A 24970-nucleotide genomic window follows, 5' to 3' on the forward strand; every position below is an offset into this window, starting at 1 on the left:
CCCTCACCCTTAGAGATAGACCCCAAGCAGGACACATGGGCTAAACTGAGGCGTGGCTCCACCTGCATTCCATCTTCCTGTGGGTCAAGCTCAGAGGACAGTGACCGCAGCCTCCTGTGACCCACGTGCTAAACCGGGAGCTGCCAAGGAGCCAGATGAGCAGGGACTCCCCAGGGGGAGGGGCACAGGTGTGGGGCATTTGGTTAAATGGGCTGCAACCTCCCTAAGAATCTGGATGAGGCTGAGCAGGGATCTGGGGGGAACACGCATTGATTTCGCCTTGGTCACAGGGGCCTTCCTGTCCCAGGAAACAAAAGCATTAGGCAAGTCTTGAGGGCTTCTAGGACCTCACGGCTCTATTTCCCAACAACTTGTGGCCACGGTCTGGCTAAGTCACCAAGAAGCACATCGTTGGCTGAGGCTTTCATCATGCCGCCAGGAGTGGGGACCCACATTAAGGGACTGAGGAACACAGTGGAGCTTTGAGCATCTGTGCCTGGGGCGTGCAAACCTGCCCCAGGGCCGGTGCTCCAGAGAGGTCACATTTGCTCCCAGGCAGCGGGAGGACCTGATTTTCTGAAGAGCAGCCCGAGCCCCCCAGCTTCACAGCCTGCCCCTGGCAAACACTGGGCCTCTGCTTTGGGAAGCCAGAATGTACAGTCCAAAGTGGGAAACAGCAAAGCAAGAAGACACCTCCTGCAAAATATGTTTAACGTAGGCTCTGATTTGCTGAAGGATGCTTTCCAGATGTGCTCTCCAGTAGGCTGCCGGAGAAGCAGGGCTAAGGTAATTTTCTAAAAACAGAAAGAGGAAGAATCTGTTTTGTGTCGCTGTTCCAGAAAATTACTATTCCAGTGCTCTTGCTTTGTCATCCCAGGGCTGATTTGGGCAGCATGTTTTTCTAATTGATTTTATTCTGCATAAAACATTAGCAGTATTAACAAACTTACTGATATTGAGTCATTTAAAAAAATATGTTTTTCCCCCTATAAATGCCTGGGAAAACGTAGCTTTTTTTAAAATGCTTTTATTCTATAAACTCATATGACTTGAGAGGTTTTAAGTAACACCTCAGGATTCCTGGCTTCGGACTCATCAAATTTGTTTTGGTCAGACTTACAGCCCTCAGTTACACAGATTAACCTGTTCTAAATACATACTTCATTTTATTGCACTTTGCAGAAACTGTGTTTTGTACAAATTGAAGGTTTGCGACAACCCTGCATTGAGCAAGTCTATCAGCACCATTTTTCCAACAGTATTTGCTCACTTTGTGTCCCTGTGTCACATTTTGGTAATCCTTGTAATATTTAAAACTTTTAAATTATTGCTGTATTTGTTATTGTGATCTGTGATGTTATTATTGCACTTGTTTTGGCATTTTTAGCAATAAGGTATTTTTAATTAAGGTACATACATTTTTTTAGGCATAATGCTATTGCTCACTTAATGGACTGTGGTTTAGTGAAGCATAACTTTTTTACGCTCCGGGAAACCAAAAATTTCATGTGACTTGCTTTAAAGCAATATCCACTTTATTGCAGTGGTCTGAAACCGAACCCGCAATGTCTCTGAGGTCTGTCTGTATGTAATATAAGGGCCAGCAGAAGATAAAGATATATGTTTCTCTGTGTCGAGCTTGCTAGATGTTTTTGTTGCAAGGGCTTCACATTAGAATGGACCAGAAATTGGGGAGAAAAGATGAAGGGGTGTGAAGTAAAAATGTATTGGGCAACATGTATTTCAGGTTCTGAGCGAGGTGCTTTATATAATTGTCACTTAGGTGTCACAGCAACCATTTACGGCACCTCTAGATACCATTGGCCCCATTTTCCAGGTGAAAAAACTGAGGATTGGAGATGTTAAATACCTTACTAAGATATTTAACCATGGAAGGTAGGGCTGGGATTAGAAACAGATGCGTGTCACTCCCAGGCCTGTCATTTTGGGGCTCCTCTAACTGACCCATTGAGAAAGCTTTCAGAAACTAAATGGCTTGAGTTGAAAACCAAGACTTTAAAGCCCTAATATTCACGTTGGATTCAGAGAAAAATGCCAGTGATTTCTTACCTGAGCAGATTAATCAATGGATCCTGTTCCAAGTTTGAGTTGCTAGTGGATCGGCAAGTCTTGCAGTCCTGTATGGGCAGTGGTGTTGTCCCAAAGACTCCTTAAGAAAGGGGAGCCTCATTCAATGAGAAACTCACCACCCTCTTGGGCAGCGTCTGTCTGCACCCTCTGGCCCCTCCTGAGCCCCAGCATTGCAGGCAAGGCACTCACTGAGGCTGTGAAATCAGTGGAACCTTAGGAAGAAGGCTCTGAAGAAAAGCTGGTCAGACGGTGGGAGGCACAGAGCAATTAGACACTTGACGACTTTAATTCAATCCCAGGGTAAAGTCCAGCACCCTCCTCACTCTCTCCTTCCAGGGCTGTTACAGGCAGTTGGCGATTCCTCTTCCAGTGAAGGCCCCTCTGCCACCACTTACCATGTGACAGTGAACAGGACCTTAACCTCTTTGGCCCTCAGCTTTCTCGCATGGGAGACGAGGGGATCCACTAAAAAGATCTGGTATCTGTATTCAAAGGAAACCAAATGCCTTGGCACTAAATCATGTGTAATGGTGGAACGGGATCATGGAGGAAAATAAGAATGCTTCAGAAACAAGTGGATTTTTTTCCCACAAGTAGCTTCAAGTGTCCAATAGACTGTCTTTCTGAAGTGGAAGGGAAATCCAAGAGCTAAGTAGTCAAGCATCGTGTTCAGGAACTCTGGCTTATTAGTGTCAGAGCCTGGATCTCTTTCAGGATCTCACAATTCTTTGTCCAGGTCTCCATTCCAGCAACCACACAGCTTGTGTCCAAGTATGGGATTTTCCCTGGGGAAAAAAAAAAAAAAAAACATTTAAAGGATTAGAATAATCCACGATGAGTGAAACTGGGCATCCCTAGTATGTTTTTTACCTGTTCGCCATGACACTATTTTCCTAAAAATGGTAACAGAAAAAGTAGGTAAATGATTTTCCCCCCACTGTCAAAAGACCATCTGCTGTTTAAGACGCGCCTAGATTTTATCATTATAATCATTTTTCTATTTCCAGTCAACAGCATGCTTCCTTTAATATGATATTTTCTGCATAAACCACTGTTTTCTCTTCAGCAGATTTCCTAAGGCCAACTTGGCATTTGCCGGCCTTTTCCTTCCCTTTAAGGGTGGGAAATTTCTCTTTCGCAGGGAGATACATTTCTACTTTAGTGCCTATTCATTTTCTTAGAGAAAAACAATCAGGTTCATCACTGCTGTCGTCATGGAGATTTCATGTCTCCAGAAGAAATGCAGTTGTGGAATTTCTTTGTTAATCCCACACTGGCCATGTAAGCTTTCTCGTTTGCATCACTGCAGCCCAGGCGGAGGAAGCCACTGAAAAAGGTTACGGCGTGATTCTTAACCCAGGGTGGGCAGGAGGTCGTGTGCAGGGGGCAGTCCTGGGATGCTGGGGCTGGTTGGCTACTGGACAGATGAAGGTCTGGGGCTCGCACAACCTACTAGACGCTTGACTCCCAAGGCGCCATGACCTTAGCACGCCCACAGCCCACCTCACTGTCTTCCTTGCAGACTGTCCTCTCCTGGGTCCCCCTCCACATTCCACGGCACCACTGTCTACTGAGCTGTTCACACCCTGATTCTGCCCCCTCCTTTTTGCAGTCTTGACCTTCATTCTAGCAACACCCACCGTTCAGGGCATCCTCCTTCCCTCCTCCCCTTCTGGCCCTCAATTCTCCGCTGGCTGCAGCCTCCAACACCATTGTCCCTCCTGCCTTTGGCCAGTTTCCTGATCCTGCTTTTCTCATCGCTGTTAGAGCAGGGGGGACACAGAAGAGGTCTCAAGCAAATCTTTGCTTAATAACTGAGACACCCAAGAGTCTTCCTCCTCTGCAGATCTGCTCATGTTACTTCTCTGTTTAAAATCCTTCTGTGACTCCCACTGCTTTCAGGATAAAATCCAAACTCTTAGGTCATTCAAGGCCCTTGGTGATCTTGCCAGCACCATCTCTGTCACTCAGCCATTTGCCTCCCATGGTCCCACCATCTCAAGTGATCGACTGACAATTTTCTGGATGATGCATGTGTTAGGTGTAGTGGTTGAGAATGTCCTCCAGCTCCGGCACAGAGCTCTACAACCTGGAAGGAGTTACTTAACCTCTCTTTCCCTCAGTATCTCCATCTGTTAAATGGGGCTGATAGTATCCCCTACTAAGGTTGTTGTGAAAATTGAATACGTGAATACATGCCAGACACTTAGATCAGTGCCTGGCAGGTAGAAACACTCCGTAATTATTAAGAATATGGTTACTTTATCACATACTGCTTCCTTCTGCCCGGAGTACCCTCTTCCACCTTTTCCTGAAGGATCCTAGCTATCCTCCAAGTCTCAGTCTCAATATTACAGCCTCTCAGGCTGTGGTTTCCCCCTCTGTAAAATTAGGAAAACGAAGTAATAGCCCTTACCTTATTAGAGTTGTCAGGGGAAAATATAAAGTGTATGAAGGCATACCTAATATATACTAAATACTTCACTCACGTTGTGTTATTTTTATTAGCAGCTTTTCTTACCTTTTATCAAGAGCTAGCCACTGTAGTATTATAATCTTTTTACTTGTTTCTCTTAGCTTCTAGATGGCAGGTTATTTGAGTTCAGGGACAGGGAACTTATTCATCGTTATTATCACAAGCACTTGACCCGTCATTCAGTGAATGGAACGGGCAGGAAGTCAGAGCCTTTGTCAATACATGTAATCATTTGCACACGTTGCTTTGAGAGATTTCAGAGGACTGTGCTGCTGGGATGTGAGGATCTTTGGGGAGGACTGTTTTCTCTCTTTGGAAAATACTGGAGACTGGAGGTTAATTTACGACACCATTTCACATGCCATTTGACACAAAGGGAGAGGAAGCCTGTCCTGGAAGAGCTGGGACTCAACTCCCAAGACCCGACACATCCTTCGTCTCTGCGATTGACTACATCATGCTGGCTTTTAAAGAGCACTGTGCCAGTAAATATGTAGCAACTGGTTCTCCAAGAACAGCGCAAGACCCTGACTTGTAGCACTTGCTGATTACCATTGTGTAAATATTCCCACCAAGGCCACTTTCAAGCTACCACTGTGATGTTAACCAACTCGCAAAATTCGTGAAAAGGTACCAGTCTGCCCGTAATGAGCTGACTCCAGGAACCACTGTATAAACTTCTTCTGACGTCAGTTTTTCTATCTGTAAAATGTGAATCACAGAAAGTGGCCATCCTGTCTCCAAGTATAAATGGCAGGGGAGGTGGGTCAGAGGTGAAGGAAACAGGGAAATGTTCGTGCTTTAGCTGTGCTGCATGTGCTCATGATTATTTTGAAACTCTTGCTGTCCACTGGCTTGGTTTTGTCTTAGGACTGGGATCTGTGCTGACAATCTTCTCTCCAAAACCAACCTGTCTGGGGTGATGCTCAGAGCAGTATATCTAGTTTTATCCTCCCAATCAGGGTGATGTTCTCTGCAGCAGACTGACTCAATTAGCCTTTCATTCCAGAGTCCAATTGTGAGTCCGTTCTGAGGTTGTTAAGTAAAATGCATCTGGTGGCATTAGCCTTGCGCTGGAGGATAGTATTCCGCATCACGGTGCTGTTCAGTTAATAGTCTGCTCAAGAGGCTACGAGAAACAGGAGACTCGGAGACAGTGCGACCCTTCGACCGTCTCTGCGGGGCAGCTGGGAGCGCGGGGCTGCCAGGTCAGAGAGCTGATCAGGTTGTGTGCAGAACTGGAGTCGCAGCTGCCTGAACCACAGTTGGCCTTTGCAAAGTTAGTAGCCCAATGCCATGAGATCATTAACTTTCATGGCCCGGGAAACTCTTCTGAAATTAACACTCAATCCAAGCTGGATGCCATCGGTGCCAGTTGAGTAAGCCTGAGTCACCTTTAGGAATTTCCTCTGAAAGATAAATCCTTTAACCAGGCTACAGAAAATGGACAGGTTTTATGCCTTTCAGTGTGTTCAGTTAGAGTCAGAAAACACCAACTAGGCTTAGACCGCGGGAGAGATCTAGGCACGTACACAGGCATACGTACAAGCCTCATCTGGAGGAGTTTGCCAAGCCACTTAGCTTCAGCACATGGCCCTGCTTGGGAAGCGTTCTAAAGGGCCTGTCTGAGGAGTGTCAGGTGCTGTGCAAAGAAAATAAAGCAGAGCTTCAACACCTGCCCCGGGGAGTCACCGTGATGGAACCAGGCACACGACATACGGGATGTACAGATTGGCACAGGTAGGGAAGCTCAGACACGCCTTGTTTACAAGGGTTCAAGGAGAGACCAATCCCATACGAACCATCCTTTTCAGTGTGCTGTGAACTTAGATCATTTCATCAGGCTTTTTAATCCCCTTCCAGTTAAAGTTGTAGGAAAGGGAAACGGAATGTGCATCCTACAGGCCTTTTACAAACCTCTGTGTTCTCCAGACATCCTCCCTTGTTCAGCTCCACCCAGGCAAGCTTGCTTATATCATTAAGGATGCTAAGTAAATACAGTTTCTTGGGTGGATAGAAGTAAAAACAGCTCTGGGTATGTTGGCTGGCAACTCGGGTGAGCTGAAGGGAAGAAAGCTAAGACAAACGTCCATTGTGTCCCGTAATTATCAGATAATTTAAATTCTCTTGAAGTCCATTGTGTTATTCACATAGAAACAGAGCTGTGGTCTGCTCGGATGACCTCAGAGGTGCCCCAGCTTTCATTCAGGATTTCTGCAACAATATCCCCTTTAGACTGAAAAAGAGCCAGCTGGCCACAAAGAGCCCTTTTCCTCCCCAGACTGGTGTTGTCTACGGCCCTGTCTTCACTTCTGCACCTTCACCACCACCCAGGTCTTCTGGGTGGACTGCGCTGGCCCCTGGAGGCTTAGCAAACTGCAGACAGATGCTTCGCTTTGCTCCGTGGACCCCCTACTCCCAGTCAGACAGTGAAATTGCACCCTGAGCCAGCATCACCCTGTCCCTTTTGCCTTTCCCTTCAGTTCTGGAAAGGCGAGCTCTTCCTCAGTATCACTTGGCTGGAATAAACCACTGCCCCCTCCCTGGGGTGGTGGCTGAAAGATGACTCAGATGACAAGATACACGTATTTTTAAAGCCACTAGTAATTACAGGAGCAGTTGGGCTATAGGATCCTGTTTTGATGCCAGGGACATGTTTCTGTATAAAGTAAATATTTTCCCAGTGTGGACCTCCGGTGAGTGTGTGGAGAAGCACATTTCCTAAAGATGCAAATAAGTCTAGTCAGAAATAAATATTGAATGGAAACTTCAAAGCATCTAGATTTCTCCAGTTATAGGCCCTGAAGTCTTCTCTGCAAGGCGCCCACACAGGAGGGCGAGGGGACGGTTAGGGGCGCGCATAAGAGAGGATGCTAATATTGTAAGAGTTCACGTTCTCTGTATTTTTTGGTGTGGAGAAAGGCCTATCAAGGAAGGAGTAAAGAAAAGTTATGCCTGTCCAGAAGCTTAGGCTATTTTAAAGCCCATTCCCCACCCCCTGCTTTCTTCCTGTTGCAGATCTCGCCTGGCGGATTTTTTTACCAACTGCCAGCCGGAGTCAAGGTCTGTCAGCAGCTGCCTAAAGGAGAACTACGCTGACTGCCTCCTCGCCTACTCGGGGCTTATTGGTAAGACTGGGGAGATATGGGATGGGAGAAAATGCCGGTTTACAAATACTCAGACTCCTTCCATTGTAGCCTGCCGCTCCCCGTGGATGTAGAAATCTCCTAGGAATGCTCTGTGCTGGTGTTTTGATGTTGGGTCCTTCAGGACTCGCCTCTGAAGAAGGGGGGAAGAAAAAGGAGGAAAATGCATGCAATGGATGCGCAAAGGCAGGAAGCAGGGATTATTAAAGAACTGGAAGGCAGCCAGCGTGAAGACCTGGGAAGCGTCTCAGTTGGAGAACTGACCGCACAGAACAAAAGTAGGGGGGAGGGCTTCCCTGGTGGCGCAGTGGTTGAGAGTTCGCCTGCCGATGCAGGGGACACGGGTTCATGCCCCGGTCCGGGAAGATCCCACATGCCGCGGAGCGGCTGGGCCCGTGAGCCATAGCCGCTGAGCCTGCGCGTCCGGAGCCTGTGCTCCACAACGGGAGAGGCCACAATGGTGACAGGCCCGCGTACCGCAAAAAAAAAAAAAAAAAAAAAAGTAGGGGGGAAAGCATGGTTATGGAAGAGGAGAGCAAGTCAAACCAAGTTAATTGAATTGGGGAACTTTGGAGAGAGGGAACTTGGAAGTCATTCAGTCTGGGGAAGTCAGAAAGGCTGTTTTCCAGAAATGGCCCTTTGGAAAGAAAATCCCTGAATACTGGGGGTCCTGCTCGCCATTAATATTCTGGGTAATTCAGCTCCTGGTGGGTAGGGGGTGTTTCGCCTAATTTTTTCCCCTGAGAACAGACATAGCCTAAATAGTGTTTTCTGTCTTTCAAGACCTAAGGCGTTAGAGGAACCGGGTTCTTGGCATTCAGGGGAACAGTGCAAATAAATGAGGCACCAGTGCGAGTCGGAAGAGGGACAGAAAGAGGCAGATCTGTACCCAAGGATAAACAGGGGCAGCAGGAGGAAAGGAAGGGCTCTGGGTGCCAGGGCTGCAGAAGCCTTGGTGGCAGGGCTCGCTCACGATTGTCGTTTGAGAAGCAACAGGTAATGAAGGCTGGGGAAGGATGAGGGAAATCACGGTTGTCAGAGCCTGAGGGCTCAGCCAGGGTATGAGCGCCTGCTAGGACCACACAAGTCACCAGGCAGAAAGAAAGTCCCACCAAGAGTGACAGCACAGACCAAATTCTTTGTCACCAGAGTGTCTTCAGCAAGAGCCACTGGGAAAATCACTGACTACTTAATGCAGGGATATTGCAGGTGCCTGCACACTCATCCCAACTTTTTTTTTGCAAGGATACCTGTGCTCTCTTGGGTAATACCATTCACCAGCTATTGACCATTCTCATGGATAGGTCCCATGAGCTTATCTCCCTTAAGTCAGCTCTCCAAATTCACATTCACTCTCCCCTTTTCTTAAATAAAGTAGTCCCTAGTAGGATTATTTATCAACTATGGAATTACAGGTTTAAGAAATAACTGAATTAAGTAAGGAGTGCTCATTGTAAAGAGTTTTCTTTTTTTTAAATACAGAGAACGCAAAGGAGACAATGTTAAAGACGTACAGCCCCACTCCAGGATATAATCACTCTTTACACCTCAGTCCGTACCTTCTAGGTGCACATGCTCATGAAATACTCCATACGGCGCCAAGCCTCAGGGCTGCCAGGTGTTTCTGGCCTGAGGATGATGAAATCCTCATCATTTAAGGGAATAACTGATTGAGACAATGCATTCTGTGCACCAAAATTTATTTCTCTCTTGGGTCCAACTCTTTCCCTCCACTCTGGTCATTGGGTTCTAACTTCTCTCAGGACAAAGCTTGTTCCTATTTCTTCCAAATGGCAGGGATCCATTCTGGTGCCAGGCATACAGCAGATGCTTAGTAGACATACTCTAGCCTCTTCACTCAGCGTTTGGGGTGCCCGTTCCTTTCTCACCCAAAGTTAGAAGCTTCTCTCTGCTGTGGGTTGACGTTTTCATCCCAAGGTATAATGGTACATTATTTAGTTCAAGTCAGTAAGGAATGTAGGGCAAAGAAGATAGGCCCTTGACCCAGAAGAGCTTAAAAAGAATTTTTTTTCTGTTTCTGAACCAAATATATCCTGTGGCTCACTGGACTGCCTATTACTTCTTAATTCCACAAACTGTATAAAAACAGAAGGCTTCTTGGCATGAGTTGGCCTTGCCTGGTGTGAGCCACCCAGGAGAAGACATTTGGGTCGTGCTAAGTATACACACATTGTTTATTTGTGCCAGTACAGAACTCATCAGAAGAACAATGAATACACAGGAAGATGTAGGCAAGAGTGATCACCCAGCATTTCTTTGAGGACTTTTGAGGACTCCTAACACAATACTCGAGGAGCCATTGGCTTAGAGAATTTCATTGTTTATTTCCAATTCCATCACAACATGGAACACTGAATCAGTTGAGAGTCTAGTGAGCAGAGGCCTCCTTGTATACATCCAGCATGTGGGGTAACCCATAAGGGTAGCTTCTAAGCTTCTCTGGGTTACTCTGAAGGAACCTGTTGCTTCCGAGGGAGGTAGAGGCAAAGTCCTAAAAGGGTTTTTTAAGATGTGTCAAACCAGCTCTATCTATTTATGAAGATTAATGACATTTTCAAGAAAATGCAAGGGACTTGGCAGCTCACGCGTTCTAAGTTACTTCTCCGCTACTCCATGGCATCCGCACCATTTGTGCGGCGAAAAACACCCTAAGCGCAGCTCAAGGAGTTCCGTTAGAATTTTTTAAGTAAATGTGTAAATTATTTTATGTGCTCAAGATAAATTGCCAAGAAAATGCACTGTTTAACCTAATTTTCCACTCAGCAAACACAACGTTTGTAATTCTCCACGGGTGCATCCACTGTCAGAGAAACATTTGTTTCTTTTTAGGCTCTAGGAACGTTTATACCATCACACAAGAATAAAACGCCTTGTTTTTTACTCTTCTAGGTACAGTCATGACCCCCAACTACATAGACTCCAGTAGCCTCAGCGTGGCCCCCTGGTGTGACTGCAACAACAGTGGAAACGACCTGGAGGAGTGCTTGAAATTTCTGAATTTCTTCAAGGACAACACATGTCTTAGTGAGTTTCAAAAACAACAGGCAACAAACACACAAACGTGTTTTCCCCTCTAAGTTCAAGCTGGCCCTTTGTGTTTCTTGTGTCTGCCTTCTCTCTCTCTCTCTCTCTCTCTGTCTCTCTCTGTGTCCCTCTTTTTCCTGATCGCTGCCAGTGAATCCAGCTCCTTTTGGCCTCACTACGTAATGCAGCGGGGCCGGAGCAAGTGATGAACTAGGTGCTGCTAAGACGGCGAGTCCAGAGGCCCAGGAGAGTGAGAGATGCAAATAACCAAGGGTACATTGTGTGGGAAAGAACATTTCTACCCACAGTTGAGATTTTGATCTTGGCAACCAACCCCAAGTCAGTTCCAGCAGTTCTTAAAACCTGGTCAGAATATACAATGTGAGACGCTCAGACAAGTTAGATGGGGGTGGGCCTCCAAGGGCTCTCTGAGAAAACTTAGAATGTTAACATCAACAGCCGCCTGGATGTTCAGGGCTGGCTCCGAGGAGAAGCAACGGTTCTTGAGTGAGATCAGCTGGTGATGCAGCCAGGAGCTTCAGGAGGTTGGTTATCTCTGGAGATGAGCTGAGCCGGGGACGGGGGGCGGGCGGTGGGCTCTGTTTGGGAACAGTACTGGTTATTATTGCAAGATCCTTTAGGCAACTTGGAAACATGTTTCCCAAAGGGAGAGAGATAGAGAGAAATGTACGGGTGTGAGTGATGGGCCTCATCAGATGAACTCTGTAAGCACTGTGCCAGGTCTCCCTTCTGTCCACCGAGATGTGCACGTTCTAGGCGATGATCCAGCTGAGATGCTTGAATGCCTTATTCGCATTTTGCGGTGCAGCCACCATTAACTTATCAGGTGCCTGCTCTATGTGCAAATTCAGCCTGTGAGAATTGTACCATATACATTGTTGCACTGACTGTAACCTGCACCTAGGAGATGCGGGTGTTACCTCCATTTCACAGTTGAATAAATGGCTGGTATTCACCTAAACCAGCCATGCCAGAGATAGGATCCAAAGCCCGAGTTCCTTCCTCTGCAGCCCACTGTGACCTGAGGGCTTCTGTGTCAGGCCTGATATTGAAGGGCCTGATGGACAAGAACTCGTGCCTGCACGTCGGGGACCAGGTATGACTTCCCAGTGGGAAGTGCGGACCAAGGTTCACCTACCCCTCTGAGCACTGCGCCCTCAGGTGACAATTTCTCCATGGTGCCCTGAGTGATTTCTAAACAATTAGCAAACTATTTACTGCACGCATGGGAAAGCTTTTAAGTGTTACTTCTAAAACCTCCTCAATTGTTTCTTCTGTTGAAAAGACAAATCTTAGTGATTTGCTCAGTAGGTGCTTGGCTATAACCCAATGCTTTGATCATCTTAAAACTAAAACAAGCTTTTGGACACTTAAGTGAAATTGAAACCCATAAAACTAGTCGAAAGTATGGAGACATTTGCCAAGACATTGGGCACACCGTGGAACTACACCTTAAGCCTTTTATTTGGTCTTGACTAAAAAAAAAGAAATATATATAAGCACGTGCACGCGCACACACACACACACACACACACACACATCCTCTTTTTCACATCCTGCACACTGGTCTGGCAGAATCCAAGTTTTAATGAAGATAAAGCAATGACAACAGAGGTCAGTGTGAGAAAAAAGATTATACTCACTTGGGCTGGAAAACCACTGCCTCATAGAGAAATTAAAGTTGTCCCTGCTTGATAATATTTTGGTGAAGGGGATAATGGTATCTTATTGTTAATGACTTTTCAATAAAAATAAATGCGTTTGGTCTTCACCGGTGACCAAAGCCAGCCAGAATTTTTCGTAGTCATTCCATTTATACTTTGATTAGATGGAGCACAGCCTATCAAAGACACAGGGCTGTAAATTCAGTCTCTTGCAACAGGCCCTAGAGTAGAAGGAATTGGAATATGTAGATTCCAACCCAAACGCAATAACCCAATTCTGCTCCCTGCAAATTAACCAAAACCCTCCAATTCTCTTATCGCGAGCATGATTCCAGCCTGTTGTGTACTTCTGGTAATTGGGGAGGAGACAGTTATTTTCAAGCCAAAGTACATGGCCGAGGTGAAGGGAAGAGAGCGGAATGGTCTGGGGGCAGAGATGAGACATCAGTTACTGTCACTCAAGTCCTTTTTCAGGTGCCACCTTCGCCATCGAAACTCCAGTTCCCCGTTCCCATCCTGGTGCTCCCTGAACCCCACCTCTGTGTCATCTTCCTCCAAGCATTTCTCACCACCTAATGTATTATATACTTTACTTATTTGCCTCCCCAACCAGAATGTGACCTCCACGAGGACAGGGACTTTTGTCTCTTGTTGCTGTCATTGTTGTCCCCTGCCGATACCCAGCACAGAGCGGTGACTGGCACTCAATAGATGTTCCATTGACACTTGAATGAATGAATGAGCAAGTGGACAGACAGTCTTCCCAAATGGCAAGGCAAACACGCTAGAAATCACAGACAGTTTCAACAAGTGACATGGGTTTCCTGAATCTACATGCCTTAACAAGAAAAAGGAAGGTTTTGCTGTTTTCTTGTTGTTATCCTGGGTCATTTAAGGAAACTGGTCCCCCAAGTACCTCTTTCTTTATCTTCCTCCCACCCGTTAAGCCATGTCACATGGATGGGAGCATTAGAAGCATTGATAGTAATTTGAAGCGGTTTCTTACAGCCTAAAAAATGTCGTTTTAGAAAACAAGCTTCCAATTTGCTGAACTTAAAGGACAACAATTTTAGAACAAAATGTCCCTTCTAAGAGGAAGACTAGGCTTAAATTATTCTGTCTTGTATATCGAAAAATGCCAGCTAAGAGTCATATATTAAAAATTTACACATTCAGGTCCCAAATGGAAGAGTTTGATATCTTATACAATGAATATGAAATAAAAAATTCCTAAATCCACGCCAAATCCCCAAGGACCTGATTAAAAACTGTTTTTTATTCATCTTAGGGAGGAGACCAACACACATCCAATTTACTTGTGACATAAAAACAATCCAATCCCATGAAATTGTAATAGGATTTTAAAGTTTTACATTTTAAACTTTTTATTTAACAGGGCTGCTCCTTCCTACTTATGCAGATTTTGTTTGGACAACTGGGAGCAAAAAGGGAAAAAATAATCTTACTTAAATTTTCACTATATATTATTGATGAGGTTTGGGATAGATTTTTCTTTTAAAGAAACTGGTTGCGTTTGTACCTTGAGCAGTGCTGGGCTCATAGTAGGTGCTCTGTGGTAGCGAATCACACTTTTTTGCTGTTTGATTTTACTGGCTGCGAAATTTCTATGAATGCCACTGAGTTACCCCAGTATCATAATTAGGGATGTGGTACTTAAAATAAACACTAAATAGACTCCCTCTTTCGAGAACACCGGAATCACAACTAACTGCTGAACAATCATCGACACGAAGACACTGGAATTCACCAGAAAAGATACCCCACATCCAAAGACAAAGGAGAAGCCACAATGAGACGGTAGGAGGGGCACAATCACAATAAAATCAAATCCCATAACTGCTGGGTGGGTGACTCACAAACTGGAGAACACTTATACCACGGAAGTCCACCCACTGGAGTGAAGGTTCTCAGCCCCATGTCAGGCTTCCAACCCTGGGGGTCTGGAAACGGGACGAGGAATTCCTAGAGAATCAGACTTTGAAGGCTAGTGGGCTTTGATTGCAGAACTTTGACAGGACTGGGGGAAACAGAGACTCCACTCTTGGAGGGCACACACAAAGTAGTGTGTGCATTGGGACCCAGGGGAAGGAACAGTGATCCCATAGGAGACTGAAGCAGACCTACCTGCTAGTGTTGGAGGGTCTCCTGCAGAGGTGGGGGGTGGCTGTGCCTCACCATGAGGACAAGGACACTGGCAGCAAAAGTTCTGGGAAGTACTCCTTGGCGTGAGCCCTCCCAGAGTCCTCCATTAGCCCCACCAAAGACCCGGTAGGCTCCAGTGCTGGGTCGCCTCAGGCCAAACAACCAACAGGGAGGGAACCCAGCCCCACCCATCAGTAGACAAGTGGATTAAAGTTTTACTGAGCTCTGCCCACCAGAGCAACAGCCAGCTCTACCCACCACCAGTCCCTCCCATCAGGAAACTTGCACAAGCCTCCCAGATAGCCTCATCCACCAGAGGGCAAAAAGCAGAAGCAAGAAGAACTACAACCCTGCAGCCTGTGGAACAAAAACCACATTCACAGAAAGACAGACGAGATGAAAAGGCAGAGGGCTAGGTACCAGATGAAGGAACAAGATACAACCCCAGAAAAACAACTAAATGAAGTGAGATAGGCAATATTCCAGAAAGAGAATTCAGAACAATGATAGTGAAGATGACCCAGGACCTCGGAAAAAAAAATGGAAGCAAAGATCGAGAAGATGCAAGAAATGTTTAACAAAGATCTAGAAGAATTAAAGAACAAACAAACAGAGATGAACAATACAATAACTGAAATGAAAAACACACTAGAAGGAATCAATAGCAGAATAACTGAGGCAGAAGAACGGATAAGTGACCTGGAAGACAGAAGGTGGAATTCACTGCCACCAAACAGAATAAAGAAAAAAGAATGAAAAGAAATGAAGACAGCCTAAGAGACCTCTGGGACAATCTTAAACGCAACAACATTCGCATTATAGGGGTCCCAGTAGGAGAAGAGAGAGAGAAAGTACCCAAGAAAATATTTGAAGATATTATAGTCAAAAACTTCCCTAACATGGGAAAGGAAATAGCCACCCAAGTCCAGGAAGCACAGACAGTCCCATACAGGATAAACCCAAGAAGAAACACGCCAAGACACATAGTAATCAAATTGGCAAAAATTAAAGACAAAGAAAAATTATTGAAAGCAGCAAGGGAAAAACGACAAATAACATACAAGGGAACTCCCATAAGGCTAACGGCTGATTCTCAGTAGAAACTCTGCAAGCTAGAAGGGAGTGGCATGATATACTTAAAGCGATGAAAGGGAAGAACCTACAACCAAATTACCCAGCAAGGATATCACTCAGATTTGATGGAGAAATCAAAAGCTTTACAGACAAGCAAAACCTAAGAGAATTCAGCACCACCAAACCAGCTCTACAACAAATGCTAAAGGAACTTCTCTAAGTGGGAAACACAAGAGAAGAAAAGGACCTTCAAAAACAAACCCAAAACAATTAAGAAGATGGTAATAGGAACATACATATCGATAATTACCTTAACCGTGAATGGATTAAATGCCGCAACCACAAGACACAGGCTTGCTGAATGGATACAAAAACAAGACCCACATATATGCTGTCTACAAGAGACCCACTTCAGACCTAGGGACACATACAGACTGAAAGTGAGGGGATGGAAAAAGATATTCCATGCAAATGGAAATCAAAAGAAAGCTGGAGTAGCAATACTCATATCAGATAAAATAGTCTTTAAAATAAAGACTATTACAACAGACAAGGAAGGACACTGCGTAATGATCAAGGGATCAATCCAAGAAGAAGACATAACAATTATAAATATATATGCACCCAACATAGGAGCACCTCAATACATAAGGCAACTGCTAACAGCTCTAAAAGAGGAAATCGACAGTAGCACAATAATAGTGGGGGACTTTAATACCTCACTTACACCAATGGACAGATCATCCAAGATGAAAATAAATAAGGAAACACAAGCTTTAAATAACACAATAGACCAGATAGATTTAATTGATATTTATAGGAGACTCCATCCAGAAACAACAGATTATACTTTCTTCTCCAGTGCACACAGCACATTCTCCAGGATAGATCACATCTTGGGTCACAAATCAAGCATCGGTAAATTTAAGAAAATTGAAATCATATCAAGCACCTTTTCTGACCACAATGCTACGAGATTAGAAATCAATTACTGGGGAAAAAAATGTAAAAAACACATGGAGGCTAAACAATACGTTACTAAATAACCAAGAGATCACTGAAGAAATCAAAGAGGAAATCAAAAAATACCTAGAGACAAATGATAATGAAAACACGATGATCCAAAACCTATGGGATGCAGCAAAATCAGTTCAAAGAGGAAAGCTTATAGCTATTCAAGCCTACTTCAAGAAACAAGAAAAATCTCAAATAAACAATCTAATGTTACACCTAAAGGAACTAGAGAAAAATGAATAAACAAAACCCAAAGTTAGCAGAAGGAAAGAAATCATCAAGATCAGAGCAGAAATAAATGAAATAGAAACAAAGAAAACAATAGAAAAGATCAATAAAACTAAAAGCTGTTTCTTTGAGAAGATAAACAAAAGTGATAAACCATTAGCCAAACTCATCAAGAAAAAGAGGAAGAGGACTCAAATCAATACAATTAGAAATGAAAAAGGAGAAGTTACAACAGACACCGCAGAAGCAACTCTATGCCAATAAAATGGACAACCTGGAAGAAATGGACAAATTCTTAGAAAGGTATAAACTTCCAAGACTGAACCAGGAAGAAATAGAAAATATGAACAGACCAATCACAAGTAATGAAATTGAAACTGTGATTTAAAAGTTTCCAACAAACAAAAGTCCAGGACCAGCTGGCTTCACAGGCGAATTCTATCAATTATTTAGAGAAAAGCTAACACCTATCCTTCTCAAACTCTTCCAAAATATAGCAGAGGGAGGAACACTCCCAAACTCATTCTACGAGGCCACCATCACCTTGATACCAAAACCAGACAAGGATGTCACAAAGAAAGAAAACTACAGGCCAATATCACTGATGAACATAGATGCAAAAATCCTCAACAAAATACTAGCAAACAGAATCTAACAGCACATTAAAAGGATTATACACCATGATCAAGTGGGGCTTATTCCAGGAATGCAAGGATGCTTCAATATATGCAAATCAATCAATGTGATACACCATATTAATAAACTGAAGGAGAAAAGCCATATGATTATCTCAAAAGATGCAGAGAAAGCTTTTGACAAAATTCAACACCCATTTATGATAAAAACTCTCCAGAAAGTGGGCATAGAGGGAAGCTACCTCAACATAATAAAGGCCATATATGACAAACCCACAGCAAACATCATTCTCAATGGTGAAAAACTGAAAGCATTTCCTCGAAGATCAGGAACAAGACAAGGATGTTCACTCTCACCACTATTATTCAACATAGTTTTGGAAGTCCTAGCCACGGCAATCAGAGAAGAAAAAGAAATAAAAGGAATCCAGCTAGGAAAAGAAGAAGTAAAACTGTCACTGCTTCCAGATGACATGATACTATACGTAGAGAATCCTAAAGATGCCACCAGAAAACTACTAGAGCTAATCAAAGAATTTGGTGAAGTTGCAGGATACAAAATTAATGCATAGAAATCTCTTGCATTCCTATACACTAATGATGAAAAATCTGAAAGAGAAATTAAGGAAACACTCCCATTTACCATTGCAATAAAAAGAATAAAATACCTAGGAATAAACCTACCTAGGGAGATAAAAGACCTCTATGCAGAAAACTATAAGACACTGATTAAAGAAATTAAAGATGATACCAACAGATGGAGGGATATACTATGTTCTTGGATTGGAAGAATTAATATTGTGAAAATGGCTATACTACCCAAAGCAATCTACAGATTCAATGCAATCCCTATCAAATTACCAATGGCATTTTTTACAGAACTAGAACAAAAAATCTTAAAATTTGTATGGAGACAAAAAAGACCCCGAATAGCCAAAGCAGTTTTGAGGGAAAAAACGGAGGTGGAGGAATCAGACTCCCTGACTTCAGACTATACTACAGAGCTACAGTAATCAAGGCAATATGATACTGGCCCAAAAACAGAAATATAGATCAATAGAGCAGGATACAAAGCCCAGAGATAAACCCACGCACCTATGGTCAACTAATGTATGACAAGGAGGCAAGGATATACAGTGGAGAAAAGACAGTCTCTTCAATAAGTGGTGCTGGGAAAACTGGACAGCTACATGTAAAAGAATGAAATTAGAACACTCCCCAGCACCATATACAAAAATAAACTCAAAATGGATTAGAGACCTAAATGTAAGACCGGGCACTATAAAACTCTTAGAGGAAAACATAGGAAGAACACTCTTTGTCATAAATCACAGCAAGATCTTTTTTGATCCACCTCCTAGAGTAATGGAAATAAAAACAAAAATAAACAAATGGGACCTAATGAAACTTAAAAGCTTTTGCACAGCAAAGGAAAACATAAAGAAGACGAAAGGAAAACCCTCAGAATGGGAGAAAATATTTGCAAAGGAATCAACGGACAAAGGATTAGTCTCCAAAATATATAAACAGCTCATGTAGCTCAATATTAAAAAAACAAACAACCAAATCCAAAAATGGGCAGAAGTCCTAAATAGACATTTCTCCAAAGAAGATATACAGACTGCCAACAAACACATGAAAGGATGCTCAACATCACTAATTGTTAGAAAAATGCAAATCAAAACTACAATGAGGTATCACCTCACACAAGTTAGAATGGGTATCATCAGAAAATCTACAAACAAATGCTGGAGAGGGTGTGGAGAAAAGGGAACCCTCTTGCACTGTTGGTGGGAATGTAAATTGATACAGCAACGATGGAGAACAGTATGGAGGTTCCTTAAAAAACTAAAAATAGAACTACCATATGACCCAGCAATCCCACGACTGGGCATATACCCAGAGAAAACCATAATTCAAAAAGACACATGCAGCCCAATGTTCATTGCAGCGCTATTTACAATAGCCAGGTCATGGAAGCAACCTAATGCCCACCGACAGACGAATGGATAAAGAAGATGTGGTACATATATACAATGGAATATTACTCAGCCATAAAAAGGAACGAAATTGAGTCATCTGTAAAGACGTGGATGCATCTATAGACTGTCATACAGAATGAAGTAAGTCAGAAAGAAAAAAACAAAGATATTAACACATATATGTGGAACCAAGAAAATGGTACAGATGAACCAGTTTGCAGAGCAGAAATTGAGACACAGAAGTAGAGAAAAAACGTATGGACGCCAGGGGGTGAAAGCGGCGGGGGTGGGGGTGGTGGTTTGATGAATTGGGAGATTGGGAGTGACATGTATATACTGATGTGTATAAAATGGATGAATAATAAGAGCCTGCTACATAAAAGAATAAATTAAATTTTAAAAAGAAAATACAAAAAACAAACAAAAACACTAAATAGTTTGCTTTAGTATAGAATTTTGACACAAGCATTTTCTTGGAAGATGGAACAGTGACTGTGATCCCAAATAACAGGTCTGAGCCTGGCTTTCAAAAGGCTCAACTGATGGGTGTTTCAGGGCAAGGATCTTGCTCCACACCTGATACGTGAATAGGGACACAATACATATTTGTTGCACTTAGAGCATAGCTAAGTGTCCAGCTCAGGGTTTAATGAATGAATTAATTTTTGAGCACCTGACCCACGGCTGGCTTTCAGCGTGTGGAGGGTGGATGGATAGATGGGGTTGGTTCACAGAAGTCCAGTGCTCTCATCAGAATTTCTAGTGTGCCTCTCTGCCTTCATGTAGACTGTCTGTTACATTTGCTGCTTGATTTTAAAATTGGATTTCCTCCTGTTTTACTGCAGAAAATGCAATTCAAGCCTTTGGCAATGGCTCAGATGTGACCGTGTGGCAGCCAGCCCTCCCAGTTCAGACCACCACTGCCACCACCACCACAGCCTTCCGGGTCAAGAACAAGCCCCTGGGGCCAGCAGGCTCTGAGAACGAAATCCCCACTCATGTTTTACCACCTTGTGCAAATTTACAGGTAAGAGCAGGGGCTTGAACTCCCTGTCGGTGCTTTACTTCTGAGGGGAACACAGATGCATTTTCTGAAATGCATTTAGAGATGGAGGGAGAATGATAGAATGCTGCTCAGGTTTGAGTCTCAAAAGTGCATTTTAACCATGAGAGATGGAGACCGTGATGTTCTCTAGAGAAGAATGGGCTCTGGAACTGACTCTACCACTGACGAGGGCTGGGGCTTTGGTAGGTTCAGTCTCCTATGGGGTCACTGCTCCTTCCCCTGCGTCCTGATGCGCACACTACTTTGTGTGTGCCCTCCAAGAGTGGAGTCTCTGTTTCCCCCAGTCCTGTCAAAGTCCTGCAATCAAATCCCGCTAGCCTTCAAAGTCCGATTCTCTAGGAATTCCTCCTCCTGTTGCTGGACCCCCAGGTTTGGAAGCCTGACGTGGGGCTGAGAACCTTCACTCCAGTGGGTGGACTTCTGTGGTATAAGTGTTCTCCAGTTTGTGAGTCACCCACCCAGCAGTTATGGGACTTGATTTTATTGTGATTGTGCCCCTCCTACCGTCTCATTGTGGCTTCTCCTTTGTCTTTGGATGTTGGGTATCTTTTTTGGTGAATTCCAGTGTCTTCGTGTCGATGATTGTTCAGCAGTTAGTTGTGATTCTGGTGTTCTCTCAAGAGGGAGTGAGAGCACGTTCTTCTACTCTGCCATCTTGAACCAATCTCCCTCTTCTGCCCATTTTTTAATCGGACTGTTGGTTTCTTTGATGTTGAGTTGTATGAGCTGTTTATATATGTTGGACATTAATCCCTTATCAGTCATATCATTTGCAAACATTTTCTCCCATTCAGTGGGTTGTCTTGGGGGCTCTTGGCTTTGTCAACAACATTGCCATTTAGACTGAATGTGGAATATTTAACTCTATCTAAAGATAAGCCAGAGACAGTGTTACTATCAAAGTGTTAAGGCAACTGTAGCATCCTACTCGGGTTCATTCTTCAGGAAGCAGAAGGAGATGCTCTTTCATGGTTTGAGGAGCTGTGAGGCACTGCACTGAAAACCCCTCGTGTGGATAGAGTCCAGTGAGAACGGCCCAAAGAATTCTTTGGAGTTGATTCAGATCTCCAAGGGAAAGAACCACAATGACTTACAAATAGTCATTTCCTAACTTTAGTCAAAGCAGAGTGTTGATTCTGCCTTTTTGTTGATTTTTTTCATCATAATGAGTATTCAGCTATTTTGGAACATATTCATATACTCACCAAGTATTTTCACACACTTCACCTCTTCGGATGTTACCCTCCTGACAGCTGCTAGAGAGATGCCTTGATTGTGTTGTTACTGGAGCCTTGGAGGACATGGGGCTCAGCAAGGGGACGCTTTGGCTTAAGCCTGCAGAACTAGCGAGTCACAGAACCAGCCCTGGAATCTAGAGGCTTGTGTTCTCTCCACGGTTCTTCCTCGATTTGAGAGGCAGCAGTGACCACGTGGTGACTTCCGCCTGCTGCCATGCCAGGGGAGGGGACCTGTGCCAGGCACTGTGTGTGTTCACACTTGTCACAGGAATCCATCCTCCCATCTCCCCACCACCCCCAGCCCAGGCCCTGCCGAGGATCAGCCTCGCCGGAACACTCACCGGAAACTTCTCTGCCAAATACCTTCTTGACTCACAACCCAGTCTGTGTCCTAGAACGTATTCGGGCAGTTTTTCCACTTGTGACTTGCTTGCTATCTTCTCACCCCCAACACTCCCCTCTTTTTCTTAGATATCCTACCTGCCGTTCAGCTGAGCTTTAGTCTCTGTCTTCGTCCTCCTGGGTCCCTACCAACACACACCATCATCTACACCCACACACAAGCCTGAGGAGAAGGCGGGTAGGGAGGACACAAGCTAAGGTCAACCAGATGTTCTTCATACTTCTAAAGTGTTTCCTGAGCCCTTCCCATCTCCAGTGCACTGTGCAGGAAATGCCAGAACTAGGAGGAAGCTTGGGGAATATTATGGCGTCTAACTGCCCCATTCTGCAGTACAGCCCTGCGGTTCAGGGAGGGGAATGACTTGCACTAAGTCCCCCAGCTGGTTAGAGGTGGGTCTAGACGCAGACACAGCACCACAGAGCACAGTTTCTTTTTTATCTTTGGCCAGGCCTCAGCGTCCTGCTTCCTCTTAGGTCAGCCTTCTGTTCTTGTCGGGTCTGCTCAGCTTCCAGCATCTGTAAAGACAGGTGGCCAGAGGAGGGTAGGACCCTGTTAGGATGAGGTGATGACAGTGGCCAGAGGTGGTTCCTGACCACAAGAAGAGGCAAGCTTTGGCTGCAGCAAAACCGGTTTCTTCTCTGCTCGTGTCTAAGTGCACAGAGCATGATGGCAGAGGCAGTGTTCACCCTGTTTATTGAGCTCCTTTTGTGTTCTGGAAACTTCATGGAGCTGGGCATTCAAAACAAATTCTGTCCTCAGTGAACGTACAAATAGTGGGCAAGATGCAGCTCGTCAGCATTTTTGGAAGGTCAGACTCAGTTAATAGATGGCAACTCAGAAGAATACTCATCACTGGAAACTCCGTGAAATTAGTTTCGCCCATGAGAGAGGAGTCTGACAGCCATGCGGAGGTGTTCTCCCCATCTCCCTGCCTCCGGCCCCACCAAATCACCTGGCTTCTGCTTCTCGGGGTACAGTGCTTGGCTTGGCCACATGGTGTTTACCTCCAACAAGATCTGCCCGACCACCCCTCCCTGTCAGGGGGACTCTGTGCCACTGCAAGGTCACCCTGGCAATGTCAGGGGAGACATGAGCTCTTTTCCCAAGAAACAGCCTTTCCTTCTGCTGTATTAGTGATAGGAACTCTGCCTCATAAACAGAGGGGCAAAGTAAAATTAAAGTAAAAATTAAAGCATGATGTTTCTCTCAGGGCTGCCATTTAACTTCTCAGCAGAGGGGGAAATGGAGATGTGGGAACACCAAGGAAGGAGGGGCGGCCACACCTCTCTCCCCGATGACACACACACAATCCACACATCTTGGAGCTAAACAGCATTTTACTTCTAGGGAGCTCTTAAGGGTTCCACAAAACCTCACCTTACCTCCTGCGACGACTACCTGTCTGAGCCCATTTTTGCACCCATGAGGCAGGGGGTGAGGGCTTGGGTTTTACAGCCAAGCCTGTGTGCAGACCCAGGCTCTTGCCCTTACCAGCATCATGACCTCTCCAAGCCTCTGCTTCCTCAGCTACAGTGTTACAACTGCCTGGCTGCTAGATTAAGAGGATTAAATGGGGGTAATGTTTCAGTGCTTGGGTCAGAGTGAATGCTCCAGAATGTCACATGCGATGCTTAATCCCAAATCAGTTGGCCATTTGGCCCTTTGCAAGAGATGGATGGTGGCGTTGTGCCTTGCTTGGGGTGTTACACTAGGGAACATTGGTGTGAGTTGCACTAACAGGTATATAGTGTGTCTCATTTTGCAAAACATTTCGCATGCGTTGTGCCCTCTAGTCCTCACAACAGCCCACCAGTCAGGTATGATAAACATCCTTCTCTTTTACAGATGAGGCAAATGAGGCAGGGACAGGCTAGGAACATAACTGAGATCACACAGTAATTCTGTAGTGGGTCTAGGATTTCCGACTCTGAGCCCAGTGTACTTTTTGCCTTGTTCCATGACCTTGGACAACCTGGGCTCTTTCTTTGAATTAGGAATTGGCAGAGAGTAAGAAGTAAAAAAATAGTAAAGGAGGGCTTCCCTGGTGGCGCAGTGGTTGAGAGTCTGCCTGCCGATGCAGGGGACACGGGTCCGTGCCCCGGTCCGGGAAGATCCCACATGCCGTGGAGCGGCTGGGCCTGTGAGCCAGGGCCGCTGAGCCTGCGCGTCCGGAGGCTGTGCTCCATAACGGGAGAGGCCACAACAGTGAGAGGCCCGCATACCAAAAAAAAAAAAAAATAGTAAAGGAGGTCATGCAGTATTTGTCTTTCTGTGTCTGGCTTATTTCACTTTGTATAATGTCCTCCAGGTTCGTGATGTTATTTATATGTGGATTCTCAAAAAGTTGAACTTTTTAAAGCAGAGACTAGAATGGTGGTTACCAGGGGCTGGGGGTGGGGAAATGGGGAGATGTTGGTTATAGGGTACAAACTTTCAGACATGCAAGTTGAACAAGATCTGGATACATAGAGCACGGTGACTGTAGTTAGCAGTACCATATTATATACTTGAAATTCGCCAAGAGAGTACATCTTAGCTGTTCTTACCACACCCCCAAAATGGTAACTATGTGCGGTGATGAATATGTTAATTAGCTTGATTGCCGTAAACCTGTCACAATGTATACATATATCAAAACATCAAGTTGTATGCCTGAAGTAAACACAATTTTTATTTGTCAATTATACCTCAATAAATCTGGGGGCGGTGAATAATAGTAAAAGA

General features: G+C 44.6%; 1 protein-coding gene across 2 annotated transcripts in view; it reads left to right on the top strand.

The window, feature by feature from the left end:
* Positions 1-24970, top strand: part of GFRA1 (GDNF family receptor alpha 1) — a gene marked incomplete at both ends in the record, with an annotated part of 199150 nt that overhangs the window by 152375 nt on the left and 21805 nt on the right. For both annotated transcript variants that reach the window (XM_082854380.1, XM_082854379.1), the window contains 3 exons: positions 7586-7695; positions 10624-10758; positions 20385-20566. In XM_082854380.1, the coding sequence (XP_082710506.1) occupies positions 7586-7695; positions 10624-10758; positions 20385-20566 (427 nt within the window). The remainder of the gene's footprint in view (positions 1-7585; positions 7696-10623; positions 10759-20384; positions 20567-24970) is intronic.

This window comes from Leucopleurus acutus, assembly GCF_964270905.1.
Source record: "Leucopleurus acutus genome assembly, chromosome: 14".
In the NCBI taxonomy this organism is placed as follows: domain Eukaryota; kingdom Metazoa; phylum Chordata; class Mammalia; order Artiodactyla; family Delphinidae; genus Leucopleurus; species Leucopleurus acutus.